The 14874-nt window shown below is 37.4% G+C and overlaps 1 protein-coding gene across 1 annotated transcript in view; it reads left to right on the top strand.

Annotated features, from left to right (window-relative positions):
• Positions 1 to 14874, top strand: part of CDC123 (cell division cycle 123) — a 54170-nt gene that overhangs the window by 18693 nt on the left and 20603 nt on the right. The window contains exons 5-6 of the mRNA XM_055332175.1: positions 4918 to 5013; positions 7043 to 7149. Coding sequence (XP_055188150.1) covers positions 4918 to 5013; positions 7043 to 7149 — 203 coding nt within the window. The remainder of the gene's footprint in view (positions 1 to 4917; positions 5014 to 7042; positions 7150 to 14874) is intronic.

Consider the following 14874-nt stretch of genomic DNA (forward strand, 5'->3'; position numbering starts at 1 on the left):
ATAAACCAGCAGGGAAAGATGCCTCAGTTTGGGAGTAGATGACAAAGTGCTGTCCCAACAGAGAGAACGGTTAGAACTGAGATCATCTAGAAATGGGCAAAAGGGAAGACATGATATTTGACTTGGGCCCTAAAAGTGGTGAGGATTATCAATGCCAACTCATGCTTTTTAATAGATGGCTAGATAGGGAAATTAATAATTTATGTATGTCTATCTACCAAACTCTATTCACTAAGGACTGGAAGCAGTGATACAGTGACATCATGGTAGCCATGAGCATATCTAGTGCCCTGATCTTGGTTTCTAGATATCTTCTCCACTAAAAGGAATTGAAGCTCCTTGGAGAAAGTCAAGACTGGGGTAAGAAAGTGAAGAGGAACCTGTGACAGCTTGTGTCAGAAAGTAAGAATGAGGCAAACATGAGAGAAAGGGTACAGAGGCCAGCTTGAATGGGTTTCGAACCACTGACCAAATAGCTGAGTGTCAAAACAGGGATATTAGTGGAGTATAACCATTTGCTAAGCTCTGTGGTCTGTGATACTGACAAATAAATGGTTATATTAAAAAAATGGGAGCAGAAGCCCTTTATAGTAGAACAGGCACCACCTCACAAACATAGAAGGAATTACAGAATTGGAAATCACTATTTTGCAACCATCACAGTAATAACTGATGGAATAGATGTTAAAACTAGAGTGTAGATATTTGATGAGAACAAGGATTCTTGGATATTCTCAAAGTCTTTCCACCAAAATTACTTACTAATTATGAAGAGGAATTAGTAACTTTACAATGGAAAGACCTGGTAGCTGAATGATCAGAGGTAACCTTGTCAGTGATGGGACATACGTAAATTGTGTACCTTCTGATATAGTTCACTCAGAAGGACACATCACCTGCCAAACATCCATAAACTAAGTCTAATCAGGAGTAAACATCCAGCAAATACAACTTTTTGGAAACTCTATAGAATAACTGCCAGTACTTTTCACAAATGAAAGATGAAGGATAACAGAAAGAAGGACTGCTACAGATTAAAGATTAAGCAGACAAGACAGCTAAATGCAAAATGGTGTGATTCTAGACTGGATCCTCAGAAAGAAATGTTTTTCTTTTACCATAAAAGACATGATGGGGAAAATGGGCAATTTTGAGTGAGTTTTGTAGATGAGAAAATGGTATTCTATCAGCATTAGCTCCCTGATTTTGATAATTTGCTAGGTTCTATTAAAGAATGTTACTGCTTTTTTAGGAAACATACTGAAGTATTTGGGGTGACTTCTACTTATTTTAAGAATGGAAGAAAAACGGTTTGTTTTATATGTGCATATGTATAAACAAATGCACACATCTGCAAAGATCTGTAAGAGAGAGAGGTTTGGGGTCAGGGAGGATAAAATAAGCATGGTAAACGCCTGGCTGGAGCATATGGAAATTCTTGTTACTCTTCTTTTAATGCTTCTGAAAGTCTGAAATTATTTCAAAATAAAAAGTTACTAAAGTAACTAAAGTAACTTGGGTTTTGCTGGGTGGAACTAGATGTTGTTGAGCAGGGGAACATTAATGCAGAACACTCGTAGAAGAATGTGGGCCAAGACCCAAGGAGGGAAATAGAAGGTATTGGTGAATGGTAATAGTCCATTAATCTGAGATACAAAAACACTGAATTAAAAATGGGAAAACTCAATTGAGGTAGGTGAATCTCAGAAATGAGAGCAGCTCGCTAAAGGTATGCATATCAATGGTAGGAGTTATGTTAAATTTTTTAAATGCTATAATTTATGGACAGGCATGCATATCATTGAGTATAAATCATGACTAGAAGAATACACCCAAATCTGTAATGCTGGTTGCCTAGGGGCAGGGGAAAAGTTAGGATTAGGGAGGGGAGAGGAGAGGTAAGAATCTCTGTTTGTATTATAGCCTTGATCCCTTAAGAAATTTAAAGGTCTGGGTTAAGAGTACCAAATTGTTGAATGTATGGATCCAGGAGCACGGATATATATTTTTTTTGTATATTTTAAACATATCATGATTTAAAAAAGAAAAGAAGAAATACATTTCTGAATGGTATGGTAGGTGTAGTTGGAAAGACAGGAGAGCTTGGATCACAGAAAGTCCCCAGATACGATAAAAAATATATATATATGGATTTTATCAATCACAACAGGAACCTTTTCCTGGAAAACTGAGGTGTTGCATGTTTAAAATCAACTTGTTAAGCTATGAGCTTAAAAGAATCCTATTAAATCTGAAGAAAGGTAATTTTCAAAATAAAAAGGTAGAATTATGACTCCCATATTGATATAAAACTCTTTAACACATCTTGAAGGTTTTATTAACTCATGAGGGATCTAGGCAGATGTTTTAACCGGTTCCAAAGAGAATCCAAAGGACAGACACATTTATAGATTAGAAATAATGAAGTGATATGTAAATGAGGCAGAATTGGTTTTGCCTCCCTCAAGGGTAGGGGAGAAGATAGCTGGCTCCCTATTAGGCAGGATAGAATTTTTATGTCCATATAAATACTTTTCATTATTATCACTTACTTAGAATTTGCCAAGTTCTAAAGCAGCTGGTAGACCTAGCTAGAATCAGATAATCCAGAGGGTGTGCTGTAGGTAGATAATACATAGTCTCCTACTGAATCACACATTTTTCTCCACAATATGTAAATTTTTATAATTTAAGTTTGTTTGAGGATTCTTATAGCATGATTTCCTGACATTGAATAACTTGAGGATTGTTACCTCTCGAAATATGATACATAAATATAAATCAAGGTGAAGTTTTATGGGTTAGGAAAAATAAAATTGTTTTTTCTTTGAAGATTGAATCCCTTCATATTGTAAAATATGTAACTACACCATTGTAACTACAATGTATTTAAACACTGCTATTTCCAGACAAGTTTTAATATAAACGGAACTCAAAAATAGGACCATGGTGAAGTTCAAATGTTCTTTCCTTTTTGGTTGATTTTTAATGCAGTTTACATAAGCAAGTAACCAAAACGTCCTAAGTGTCATTTCAACCAGGAAATAAAGAGAAATAGTGTGAAGAAACAGTCTATTCATAACTACACTCTGTACTAAATTGTAACTACACCGTTCATTGAAAATATTGCTAATACTGATTTTAGATAAGTGTTTTAATGGATAGAACCCTAGGCAGGCCACATCAGCAACTTTAGCAGATCATAAGGAATTTATTGGCTTAACATAGATCATAACTTCTTCTCATGGGGAGGGGCAAATAGTAAATAAAGGACTCAGGCTGTTAATCATTTTGAAAGCCTCTCTGGCTGCTGTTTGATTTCCTGTGTCGAAGATGAAGATGTCCTTTGGAAGATGGATATGATGGCAGATACTAAGGATGCTGCCAACCTGTCTAGAGATCACAGAAAGGAAGGGGGTCCAGCCTGCCCTGATCTCTTCCTTCTTTACTCACTAGGCTACTGCTAAAAGCTGGTTTCTAGTTTGGGGATAGGTCACCTTTTTTTTTTTTTTTAACTGACATTTTTTTGGTCTCTTTCTCAGACTCTTTTTTAAAGATTTTATTTATTTATTTGAGAGAGAACACCAAGCGGGAGGAGAGGCAGAGGAAGGCTCCCCACGAACAGGGAGCCCAATGCAGGACTCGATCCCAGGAACAAAGGGTCATGGCCTGAGCTGAAGGCAGACACCTAGGCACCTCTGTTTCCCAGACTCTGAGCACAGTTTTCTCTTTGTCATGACTGAATTAGACTGTAGGGGATCAACAGAAGCCATTTGATTTATTTTTGTAAGGTGTGGTTTAGCTTATTCTAGACCTAGTCTTAACTTTTTTGACCCCACGGAAGAACTTGTCATTACTGGACCTTTTCAGAATTTACAGTTGCCCAGTAGGGGGCGGCAAATATAAAGGGATAACATGACTGTAGCGCCCTGGTAGTATTTTTCTATTCTGTCCCCTGCCGCTCCACTTCTGGTCTCTCAGTCCTCTTTTCTCTGTTAATTTCATGTGCTTCTTAGCTAGTGACATAAGGCTCACGGAAGAGTGTTTCTTCACACTATTTCTCTTTATTTCCTGGTTGAAATGACACTTAGGACGTTTTGGTTACTTGCTTATGTAAACTGCATTAAAAATCAACCAAAAAGGAAAGAACATTTGAACTTCACCATGGTCCTATTTTTGAGTTTTATTTATATTAAAACTTGTCTGGAAATAGCAGTGTTTAAATACAGTTAAGCACATCATTTATTTCTCATTCTCATGAAGGCTTTTGGGGTTATGTCCAAAAGTCTTTTCCTCTACATGGAAAGCCTTCTGGCCCTTTAAATATGAGGTGTTCTTTCGGCGCATTGGAGTATGTATACAGGTGACATTCCATCTGTCTCTTCACTTAATAACTGTACATGTTAAGAGAATCATCCAGTCCTTTCTCACATCTCCAGATGCCTCGTGATATCTGTCTTTTTAGCTTTTTGGGGTTTTTTTTCTTTTTTTTTAAATTTTATTTATTTATTCATGAGAGACAGAGAGACAGAGAGAGAGAGAGAGGCAGAGACACAGGCAGAGGGAGAAGCAGGCTCCATGTAGGGAGCCCGACGTGGGACTTGATCCTGGGTCTCCAGGATCACGCCCTGGGCCGAAGGCGTTGCTAAACTGCTGAGCCACCCGGGCTGCCCCCAGCTTTGTGGGTTTTGATTGTTTTGTAAAGTATCATTTGGGCACTTTTTTTTTTTTTTTTACCTTTCTGGTAAATATTTTATCATTGATTTTATTTAGCTCAGTTCAGAAATTTTGATAGTAATTTGTATCTAACTTATTTTTAACATGTTTAATTGTTTAACCTTGAGATTTTGATCTTGTTTTCTATATATATTGTGATATTATCAACCTGCCCAAATGATTTCTTTTTTCTCTCTGTAGGCACCAGAATTTCCTGAGTTCACCACGAAAGTCCAAGAAGCTATCAATTCCCTGGGGGGCAGTGTATTTCCTAAGCTTAACTGGAGCGCCCCAAGGGTAGGAACACATCAGTAAATCTCTCACTGTTTGAATATTCTTTGTTTTGCTACTCATTTCTTTTTATATCCTCACAGAGGGTCTAATTTTATTCCTAATTCTAGGGAAAATACTGTGGAATTTATTTTTATTTCCCGCCTCCTACTTTCCTGATTTTGCACTTTCCCGGGTCTATAAAATACTATATATTTTGTCAGAAGACAGTTGCAACCTCTTGTGTTGCTGATCATGCTAGAATCTGAGGAAGGCCATTCTCTGCCCTTTCAAAACTTTACCTGTTCAGTGTAACAGAGAAATTTTTCTCTGTTGAAAAATAATGAAAATTTAAATGTCATAGGACCTAGAAATAGAGCCATTTGGGAAATCAACTGACGTTTTCTTAAATTGTGTTTTATTATTAAAAGTTTTTTTTTTTTTTTTACGTCAAGGTCTATAGAAAAATTCACTCTTTTTTTTCTAATCCAATAGAAAACAACTAGGGCAGCAAAGCTCATTTAAGGAATCAAAGATTTATTTGCATTTTCAAAAATTAGCCCATGTGCCTTTCTTTTCTTATTCTAAAATGAATGACAAATTGTACCTAACCTACCCTTTATTTTTACTGATTACAATTAGTTACACATGTACATAATTTAAATTTTTAAAAGATCTGGACGCTTGCTCCCCATACCAGCAGGTCCAGACATTTGCTTTGCTTCACCATTTCTCACTCCTCAGAGACAACTGCATTCCCTATTTCAGTGCATTCTTTTATTATTTTACTTTACTACTTTATTCATTAGCTATAGATATTCATTATTGCTGCCCACTCAGGAATGACAACGTTCCTCACTCTCCTCTCCCATTCCCGCTGCTTTATGTTCTACTCTCCTCATTGGAGTACTATCGTGTCTTGATTAGGTCAGGATGCAGTGTTTCTGATATTATGGTAATGCGGACACTGTGTGGACATCTGATAGATATAGTACAGGGTGACTTCATGTTCCTGTTCAACCTTCTTTTTTCCCCGGAATTCATGGTTTTCTCTGTATATACTTTTGTTTCAGTGAAGGTAAATCTCTGGTCATCGTGCCATTCTCAGCCAGAAGTTCATTGTCTTTTTCATTGGGAGAAATTATAAAAAAGCTGTTATTAAAAAGTTATTGAGACTCATTTTTACTTTGTATATGAGCAGTAATTTGAATCATTCGGTATTGCTGAACAGGGCTGAGGCTTTCCACTTAAGATGGGTCGATTATTTGTGATTTGAACTTATTCACTTGTTCATTCATATTTTATTTTTTGTGTGCCTACCTGTGCCACTGCTTTCTTTCACGTGTAGATAATTAGTTTTTTTGCAATCATTAGTTTTCTCAAAATTAGATTATTGCCAAAAAATTAGATTATTGCCCTGTGTCTGATATATGGGAGAAGTATGTTTAGTAAATGACTTATTCTATCATTTTTAGGCATGTTTTGCTAAGCTTTGTGCCTAACATGCCTGCTGTGCTTACCTTTTCTTGATTCATATGTATGAGATATCCACCATTTAAAACTGTGAAGGTGCAGAGTATCTCCTTTCCTCTCTCAGATTTGATAGGAATGGGTCTAAACTGCTCCAGCCCTTACACTTGAGGTGTTCCCACTGTCACTGCCCAGAAGCAAGAAGAGAGAAATGATCTCCTTTTTTCTTAGCTGGTCAGGCTCGCTCTTTACACCTTGATCTTTAAGCTGAAGTGTCAGCACTTCTGATACTCCTTCACCCCTCTTTCACCATCAGTAAAACAAACACAGGAAAGTGCTTGGCCTAAGCAGGAAGGTGAGGACCTTAACAGCTCAATGTTTGGAACCCAGCATACAACACGCAGTGGCCCTGCTCTTGGTCATTCAGAAGTGTAGTTTGACATTGGACAGTATAGCTAAAAGTCCTCCCTGAACTTTTCCTTTAAATGTGATGTGCATTATCAACTTTGTGTAGGCCTGAACCTCATTCATAGCAACTGAGTTGGAGTATATACTAAGTAGCATATGCTTTATTATTATTATTTAGGATGCATACTGGATAGCAATGAACAGTTCTTTGAAATGTAAAACCCTCAGCGACATCTTTCTGTTGTTCAAGAGTTCTGATTTCATCACTCGTGACTTCACTCAGCCGTAAGTATATGCCTCTTGATCTCCCATCAGTAGCTTTTGTACTTAGGAGAGTTTTGCTGAAGGCGAAATCCCATTACTTCCAGTACTGTTAAAAACAGCAGTTCCTGGGTACCTGGGTGGCTCAGTCGGTGAAGCATCTGCCTTTGGCTCAAGTCATGATCTTAGAGTCCTGGGATCGAGTTCCCTGTCAGGCTCTTTGCTCAGTGAGGAGTCTGCTTCTCCCTCTCCCACTGCCCCTCCCCCTGCTGGTGCTCTCTGTCTCTCTCTCAAATAAATAAATCTTTAAAAAAAAAAACAGTTCCATATAACAAAATCTATTAAAGCCAACCTTTCTTTTCCTTTGATAGTCATTGTTCTACGGTGAATATTTATAAATATCAAGGGCTTTCTTTGTATCTGCCCATTAAATATTTTGGTAATTTTTTTTCTCATTATAAAATCAACATAGGCTTATCATAGAAAAATAAAATTAAGGATTCGAGCTAAACCAGAACAGGAAATGTAGAAGCACCCATGATCTTGCCAAAGTTGGTTTTATGCCAGAATTCTTTCTGTGTGTACGTATAATATAGATATACCTGTCTATAACCATATTCTTTTTTTTTCTAACCATATTCTGATCTTTTAAGAGAAAAATGGGATCATTTAGTTCATATTGCTTAGTAGCCTGCAGTATATAGCCAACATCTTTATGTGTCATTAAATACTTGCATGCATCATTTTTTAAAATTACCTTAATGTTGTTCCACTGGATAGCTCCAACATGATTTGTTTGATCAGCCTTCTGTTTTTGTATAGTTCCGCAGTGAATATCCCTAAGCTAAATTTTTGTACATGTTCCTAATTTTTTTCTAGAATAAATTTCTAGAAGGGGAATTGCTATTTTCCTTTCTATGCCAGTTTCTCTTTGGCTAAAGAACTTGACTCTGTGCTGTCTTTGTCGTAGGCAGGAAACATACCTGCACTGTTGACCTGCTGCTGAGCTCTTTGTACTCTCTTGCTCTGTCATTGAACAGATATTCTTCCAGATTTCTCATCCTACCCATTGTAAACAAACCAGTACTGAATTTAAACTAATACTTAAACTGACCTCTAACAGAATAAAGCATATCACAAAACCCAGCAACCAAGCAGGTGAATGGGGTACAAACGCTGTGTACACATGCCACTTCTTTACCACTCGTCCGTATAGTCTGCCTTGCCCATTCACCCCATTTCAGCCTCAGATTTTTTCTTGAGAAGGAACCTGGCACCAAACCATAAACTCACTGCATGTCAGCTGTGTGCTTTGTCTTTTTGCCTCTGAGTGCGGCTGGGGTGCTAATTTCAGTATGATGGTGATGAAGGGAATAAAGTTCAGTGATCAGAAAGGAGGCTTGTTGTATCGTAAGTTTATTATAGAAGGAGTTTACCTGTACTGCTCTTTCTAGTTCATTTACTGAGAAAAGCTTTATATGGTTTCGTTATTTCATTGTCCACCCTTTATGGTCACGTTGGCACAGATGTTACTAGGTGTTTAGTGGCCCTTGCCAGTAGCCCTGGCATTTCCATTCTCAGAGAGGCCCTCTGGCTTGAGGAAGTCGTAGCTATCATCTTTGTCCATTATAAAGCTTTTAGACATCTCGCGCTTTTGAGTAAAGAGTCCTTAAAATACATTACATTAAAAATGCTCTGTACCTGTTCCTTCATCAGATAGGGGTTCTCATGTATGTTACATAATAGTTGCAGTGAGGGTATGAGGACATCTTTTCCTTTCCAAAGATAATGGTAAGTTGCTTTTAATTCTCTATGACTGATGGTTTTTTAAATCACCTTTGTGGCTTGGTGAATCACAGCTGCTCCTTAGCCTGACTCCCCCTCTTTGTCATGAGTGAATCTATCGAGACTCCAGTAGAAAGTAAAAATACCAGTCAGTTGTTTGGCTTTCTGTGCTCTTTGACCTTTTAATGGAAGGGAAGGTAAGTTGGCAAGTGAATTTGAGGCCTTGGATTAAGAGTGTTTACCCACAGAATACCATCCTTCACCTAGTCTAAATAATTGGGAGTTGGCAGGAACAAACTCCAAGCACCAAGCTTGCAGCCTTTCAGCTGGGTGGCTCTAATTAGTTACCCTCTTCTGGAGTATTTGTCAGTAGGAGGCTGCATAGCAGTAAGTCTTGTCACCATAAAAATCTGTATTGCTAGAATCTTTAGCAGAAGATGAACTTTTGTCATATAGGCTGTTCAGAACTCCCTAAAGAACAAATTCAGAGTGTAATTCTTTAAATTAGACAGCATTGTGTCAGTGACTTAATCTCTTTTCTTCTGTCAGCTAGAAAATTGAGGCCTATTTAGTCATTTGTTCCCACAAGCTAGTTAGTAGAACCAAAACCAGAATATAATTTCAGTAACACCATTTTAAATGGTTTCTGTATTTCCACTTAGTAAAGTCATAAATTCTTCCTTTAAAAATGCTTCAAATTAAAATACAACAGAATATTATAATAAATTTAATTTTATAAGAATTTATTGTATAATAAAAATATAAATAAACCTATAAATATAAATGTAGGCTCTAATAAGATATTATGGAGTATTATATAATTATCTTCATATGTATAAGATTATATAATATTATGAAAGTGACATTATGTTGTTTATACTATTTTGGGGCTTGTCTCAAAAAAAGAAAGATATTCCAGTCAGGATTGCAAGCTAACAGAAGGCCAACTAAAAGTAGTTTACACATGCAGAGTTTTTAAAAATATACTATTTAACAAGGACTCTGGAGCATGGGTCTTTCTAGAGTTAATGGAGCCGTACATCAAGGTCTCTGGGGAGCCAGGCTCTTCCAGTCTTTCGCCCCCACTCTCATGCTTGGCATACTGGCATGGTATTTGGGATTATCACCTACTGGTTACAAGATTGGTGCTACAGTTCTGGGCATCACAGGAAGACATGACAGTATCTGAACCAAAAATAGAAGGGGTGGTGTGTTTCCTCTCACTCCTCTCTGTATGTGAGCAAGTAAGACATTTTGGAAGCTTCCCAAGAAATTTCCTGTCAGGCTCATTGGTCACAGTGACCCAGCCTAATCCAGCAGTTGGCAAAGGGAACAGAAATGCTGTGACTGGTTTAGACCAGAGCTGTCAGACATTAGCACACATCAAGACCATCTGATGGGTTTGATGAAACACAGATTGCTGGTCCTCTCCCCGAGCTTCTGGTTCAGTAGGCTGGGAGTGGGGCCCAAGAATGTAATTTCTAAGAAGTTCCTGGTTATCCTGATGATGCTCGTATAGGCCCACACCTCGGGTACGGCAGTAGATTAAGCAACACATGCATCCCTGGGATTCTGGAAGGTACTGCAGAACACAAGTGCTTCCTGCTCCAACAGTCACAGTTCTATTAGCAAGGATGAAGGTTGGGACTAGCTGGAGAGAGACAAGCAGTACTGTCTGCCACATTTGTAATCTGATACAAAATATTAAGTACTCTTATTTTTCCTGTTCTGTACACAGGAAGCTTTAAAAAGTAGAAGTGTGACAAACTTTACACAACCTGTGTGCACAGTACCCACTGAGCAAACTATTTGCCCAGATATAAACATTTTATGTGGTTAGACTTGTTGAGTCTCAAGGCTGCTTTCAATAATTATTTTATTGATTAAGTGTCACTTCGGTGGGCCATGGCCAGAAAATAATATCCGGTATTCAGTTGGCATTTAGAAGAAAGGGCTGAGCGAGTGAAAAAATGAATCCATTAAATGTTTCTCAGAGATTTGTCACCCACAAGATAGATTTGACCAAAGCTCAGGAGATTTCACTTGGCTTAGTAATTTAACTTAACTATGCCTGATGGATTGTATGCATTCTTAAGATTATCACAAAACTGGTTATTAATCTTAAAACTCAGCAAGTAGTATGAGGAGTAAAATTTTGCATGTAAGTTGGACCTGTAGAACCTGTACTTTGCAATTTTTTTTTTTTTTAAGATTTTACTTATTTATTCATGAGAGACACAGAGAGGCAAAGACATAGGGCGAGGGAGTTGCAGGCTCCTCTCAAGGAGCTCAATGGAGGGACTCAATCCCGGACTCTGGGATCATGCCCTGAGCCAAAGGCAGGTGCTCAACTGTTGAGTCACCCAGGGGCCCCTACCTTGTGATTTTTAAGGCCTGTTTAATGAGATGACACTTTTTTCTGCTGTAGATTGTTTTAATTTTAAATAGCATATTTTTGAAAAAGAATTCTATGAAAATTCAAATGAACATACCCAATGATCCTTAGTTCAGTATCATTTTACTTTTATCTTTTGTTTTCCACCACCAGTGAAATCTGGAATGGAATCTGTGCACCAATACTCTTAACTTTTCTCTTGTTGTTTTCATGAGCAACAATCTACACCACCAGGACTTTGATGCTTAATGTTCCATGGCTCTGCATTTTTTTTCCTGCCCATGATTCACACTTTTTCTTGCACTTAGCAAGTGTTTACTGTGAGGTATAATGTAGCCTTCCAACTTTTAAAAAAAGCTTACCAATGAGAATTGTGCCCTAGTAAATATCTAGGGTGGTGTGCCACTTTAAAGCATTAGTGATTGTGTTTACTGCCACTTCAGAAAGCTTTAATGAAGGTGTTTTCTCCCTACTTGTGAGAAAGTACATTGTGACCTCAGCCAATGGACTTAGGTCATACCTAAGTTGCCTAGAGTAAATAAATCCACGTAGACACTATCCTCAAAGTATACTGATAGTGTGATTCTCCTTCCCCCACTCCTGTCATGTGACTGGCCCGCATTAGAGACCCAACTCCTACCACTTGAATAGGTAATATTGCAAATCTGTACCTCCAGTGCCAGAATCTCACCCCTTACTGCCAACACATATGATTCATCTTCAACTCAAATGTTTTCCACTAACGTGGTTCTCTGTTTTCATCTCCATCTAGCTCTTTCTTGTACAGTATATTTCCTAATCGTAGCACAGCCCAGCACAGTGCAGGCACACGTATCCTTTCCTGGTCGTCTCCTGTTTTCCTCGTAACAAAGCATGGGATGCATTCTGTTTCATTTGCCTGTTGGAGTACATCCATCTTTTTCTGAGTTCCCTCGGCTCCACACACCCACATCCTTCTCATTGAATGCATTACATTTGTTCTCTTTTGATGTGTGAAATATTTGGAACAGCATGATAAAAACTTGTTGAGCACAGCTATGAAGTTCACAGAAAAAAGTATGTCAATCTTAAGACATGTTTAGGACATAATAAATAGGTCTATTTATGCTGAGACCTCGTGGCTGACAGGAAATGCAATCTTGTTGAAGTTGAGGTAATGATTTGGGCAGTAGCTTGAGTAGAAATGAAAGAAAAAAGATGGCTCTCCTGCCTGCCCATCATCAGGGCTGGTGGAGCACAGTCCTTGCCATTTTGGGCTAGAACCTCCCCCCCTTTCTTTTCTTTTTTAAAATTTGGATCTAGAACTTTATTCTCAAAAATTCCTATTAACTGGCTAGTTTCAAAATATTTTAGAAATACACTGGCATAATTTCATAGTAGCTTTCATCAGAATAGACTTTTGGGTTTTGTTGGTTTTTTTCCAAAATAAAATCTTTGCTGTTGTATCTGAGAATTTTTTTTAGTTTGTAATTCTCATTGTAGATAACATAACATTCATCATTTAATAACATTTGTGTTTATTTTGGAGTTTTAATGGCTAGCTAGAGGAACTATAGTTAAAATTCAATATAGGAGCCTCCTTTCTATCCAGATTATAGAGTGACTTTGATTTAATACTACTTTTTTTTTTACCTTGTTGAAAATTTCAAGGAAATCTTCTGAGTTAAAATAAAATACTTATCTAGGAAAAAAAATTTAGGAGTGGGATTTATTTATTTAAAAATTTTTTTAAATATTTTATTTATTTATTCATGAAAGACAGAGAGAGAGAGAGAGAGAGGAACAGACACAGGCAGAGGGAGAAGCAAGGCTCCATGCAGGGAGCTCTATGTGGGACTCGATCCCGGGTCTCCAGGATCACACCCTGGGCTGAAGGCGGCGCTAAACCGCTGAGCCACCTGGGCTGCCCAGGAGTGGGATTTAAACACACATACACCCACACAATATGCTCATAGGTGTACATGAAAATGGTAAGTACTAATTATAGCCAGACTGTTCAGGTTGGCAGAGATCTTCGAGTGAGATTCAAAACGTTCTTATTTGTAATTATAAAAGAACTGTAAGAAACTGATCATTAATTTCTGGTTTTAGCTAAGTAGCAGGCTAAGATAACTTGAAAAATCTTTTGTTACAACTTATCTAGAGATGCTGGGCAAAAAATAAACTAGAACACAAAAATTCAAAGGCATACCTGAATTCATGAGAAACAAAAGGCAAATTCCAGATGCAAGAAATGTAAAGAGGACAGAAAATCAGAGTTAGGTAGATAAGCCTTTTAGGGGTTCTTATCAGAGCTGTTAAGGGACATAACTTAATCCCCTTATGGAACTGGAGGCCAAGCATTAAGCCAAAATAAAGTGAGGATTTGGAAGAGACTGTTTTGCACCTTCAGTTAAGGATGAACAAGAAAAAAATTCATCCGTTGGCACAGAGATAAGGAAGCAGGACTGAAACCTCTTGGGCACTAGGTTTTTCATTTTAAAAAGTTGAAATGTCAGGTCTAGATGTCATAATGAACTTTGGAAAACAGAATTTAAATCACCTGCCTGATTAGAGATCTCCCAAACTATTAATGTAAAAGTCAGTCCTCTAGTCATTTTTACCCTTGAGGCACCTAGGAGATGCAAATATGAAGTGTTCTGGGAAGATGCCACAACCTAGCCCTCCTGTGGGGCCCCCAGCAAGATGAGCCGCACCAAATAGGCTCTCATGCTAGAAATAAGAAAATCTGTGAGAAAACAGTACATTGTGCCTCAAGATGAGACAACAGACAAGAGGAGGAAGTAGAGCTGTATGTATTAAAAATAACAGAAGTCTCAAAGATAACATAAAGGAAGTGTTGTAATTAATTAAACTCATAAAAAGAATTGGGACTCTTTGAACATGTTTTAGGTCCATTAATTTATATATAAGGATCGTAAAAATTCCAGTGTTGTTGGTACCCTAATTATCTTACTCATTTTTGCTTTTTAAACCTACCTCCTCCAGAATGCAAATGAAATCTAAATATTCACACACACTGTTCTTTGCAGTATTTCAGCTGAGCTCTTGAAAATGCTGTTACTGACCTTTACATTCAGGCTTAACTAGCTGGCTCTGCACTGTTCTTTCGTAGGAACCGTACTGGACCATCTGGTTAATCATCTTAATAAGAAAAAGCCTTATACAATAATCTCACATACCACAGACATTCTCACTTCTACTTTCTGAAACTAACCAAGTTTTTAAAATAACATTAAAATGTTAAACCAATCAACCCTTAAAAAATAATATTATAAATTGGGAGAATGCAAATATGTATTAAAAGGTAAAGCTGTTTTAAAGTAGCAATATGAGGATTAACCAGGGCTGAAATCCGTATTTGTAGGAATATTGAAGCATTAAAAACATTAAACAATGAAGATCTTTGTTTTAGAATTGTGCCCTTTGGGTTTCCTGTAGTATTTTAAAAATGGTAGGTATAGAACCTTAATCCACCTTGTTCTTTATAGAATAATAATAATAACTATTCTCTGTTACCAGATTTATAAAAACTGTGGCACCCACATGATTAAAATCACATTTCAAAA

The sequence above is a fragment of the Nyctereutes procyonoides genome, unplaced genomic scaffold, assembly GCF_905146905.1.
Source record: "Nyctereutes procyonoides isolate TBG_1078 unplaced genomic scaffold, NYPRO_anot_genome, whole genome shotgun sequence".
Lineage (NCBI taxonomy): Eukaryota > Metazoa > Chordata > Mammalia > Carnivora > Canidae > Nyctereutes > Nyctereutes procyonoides.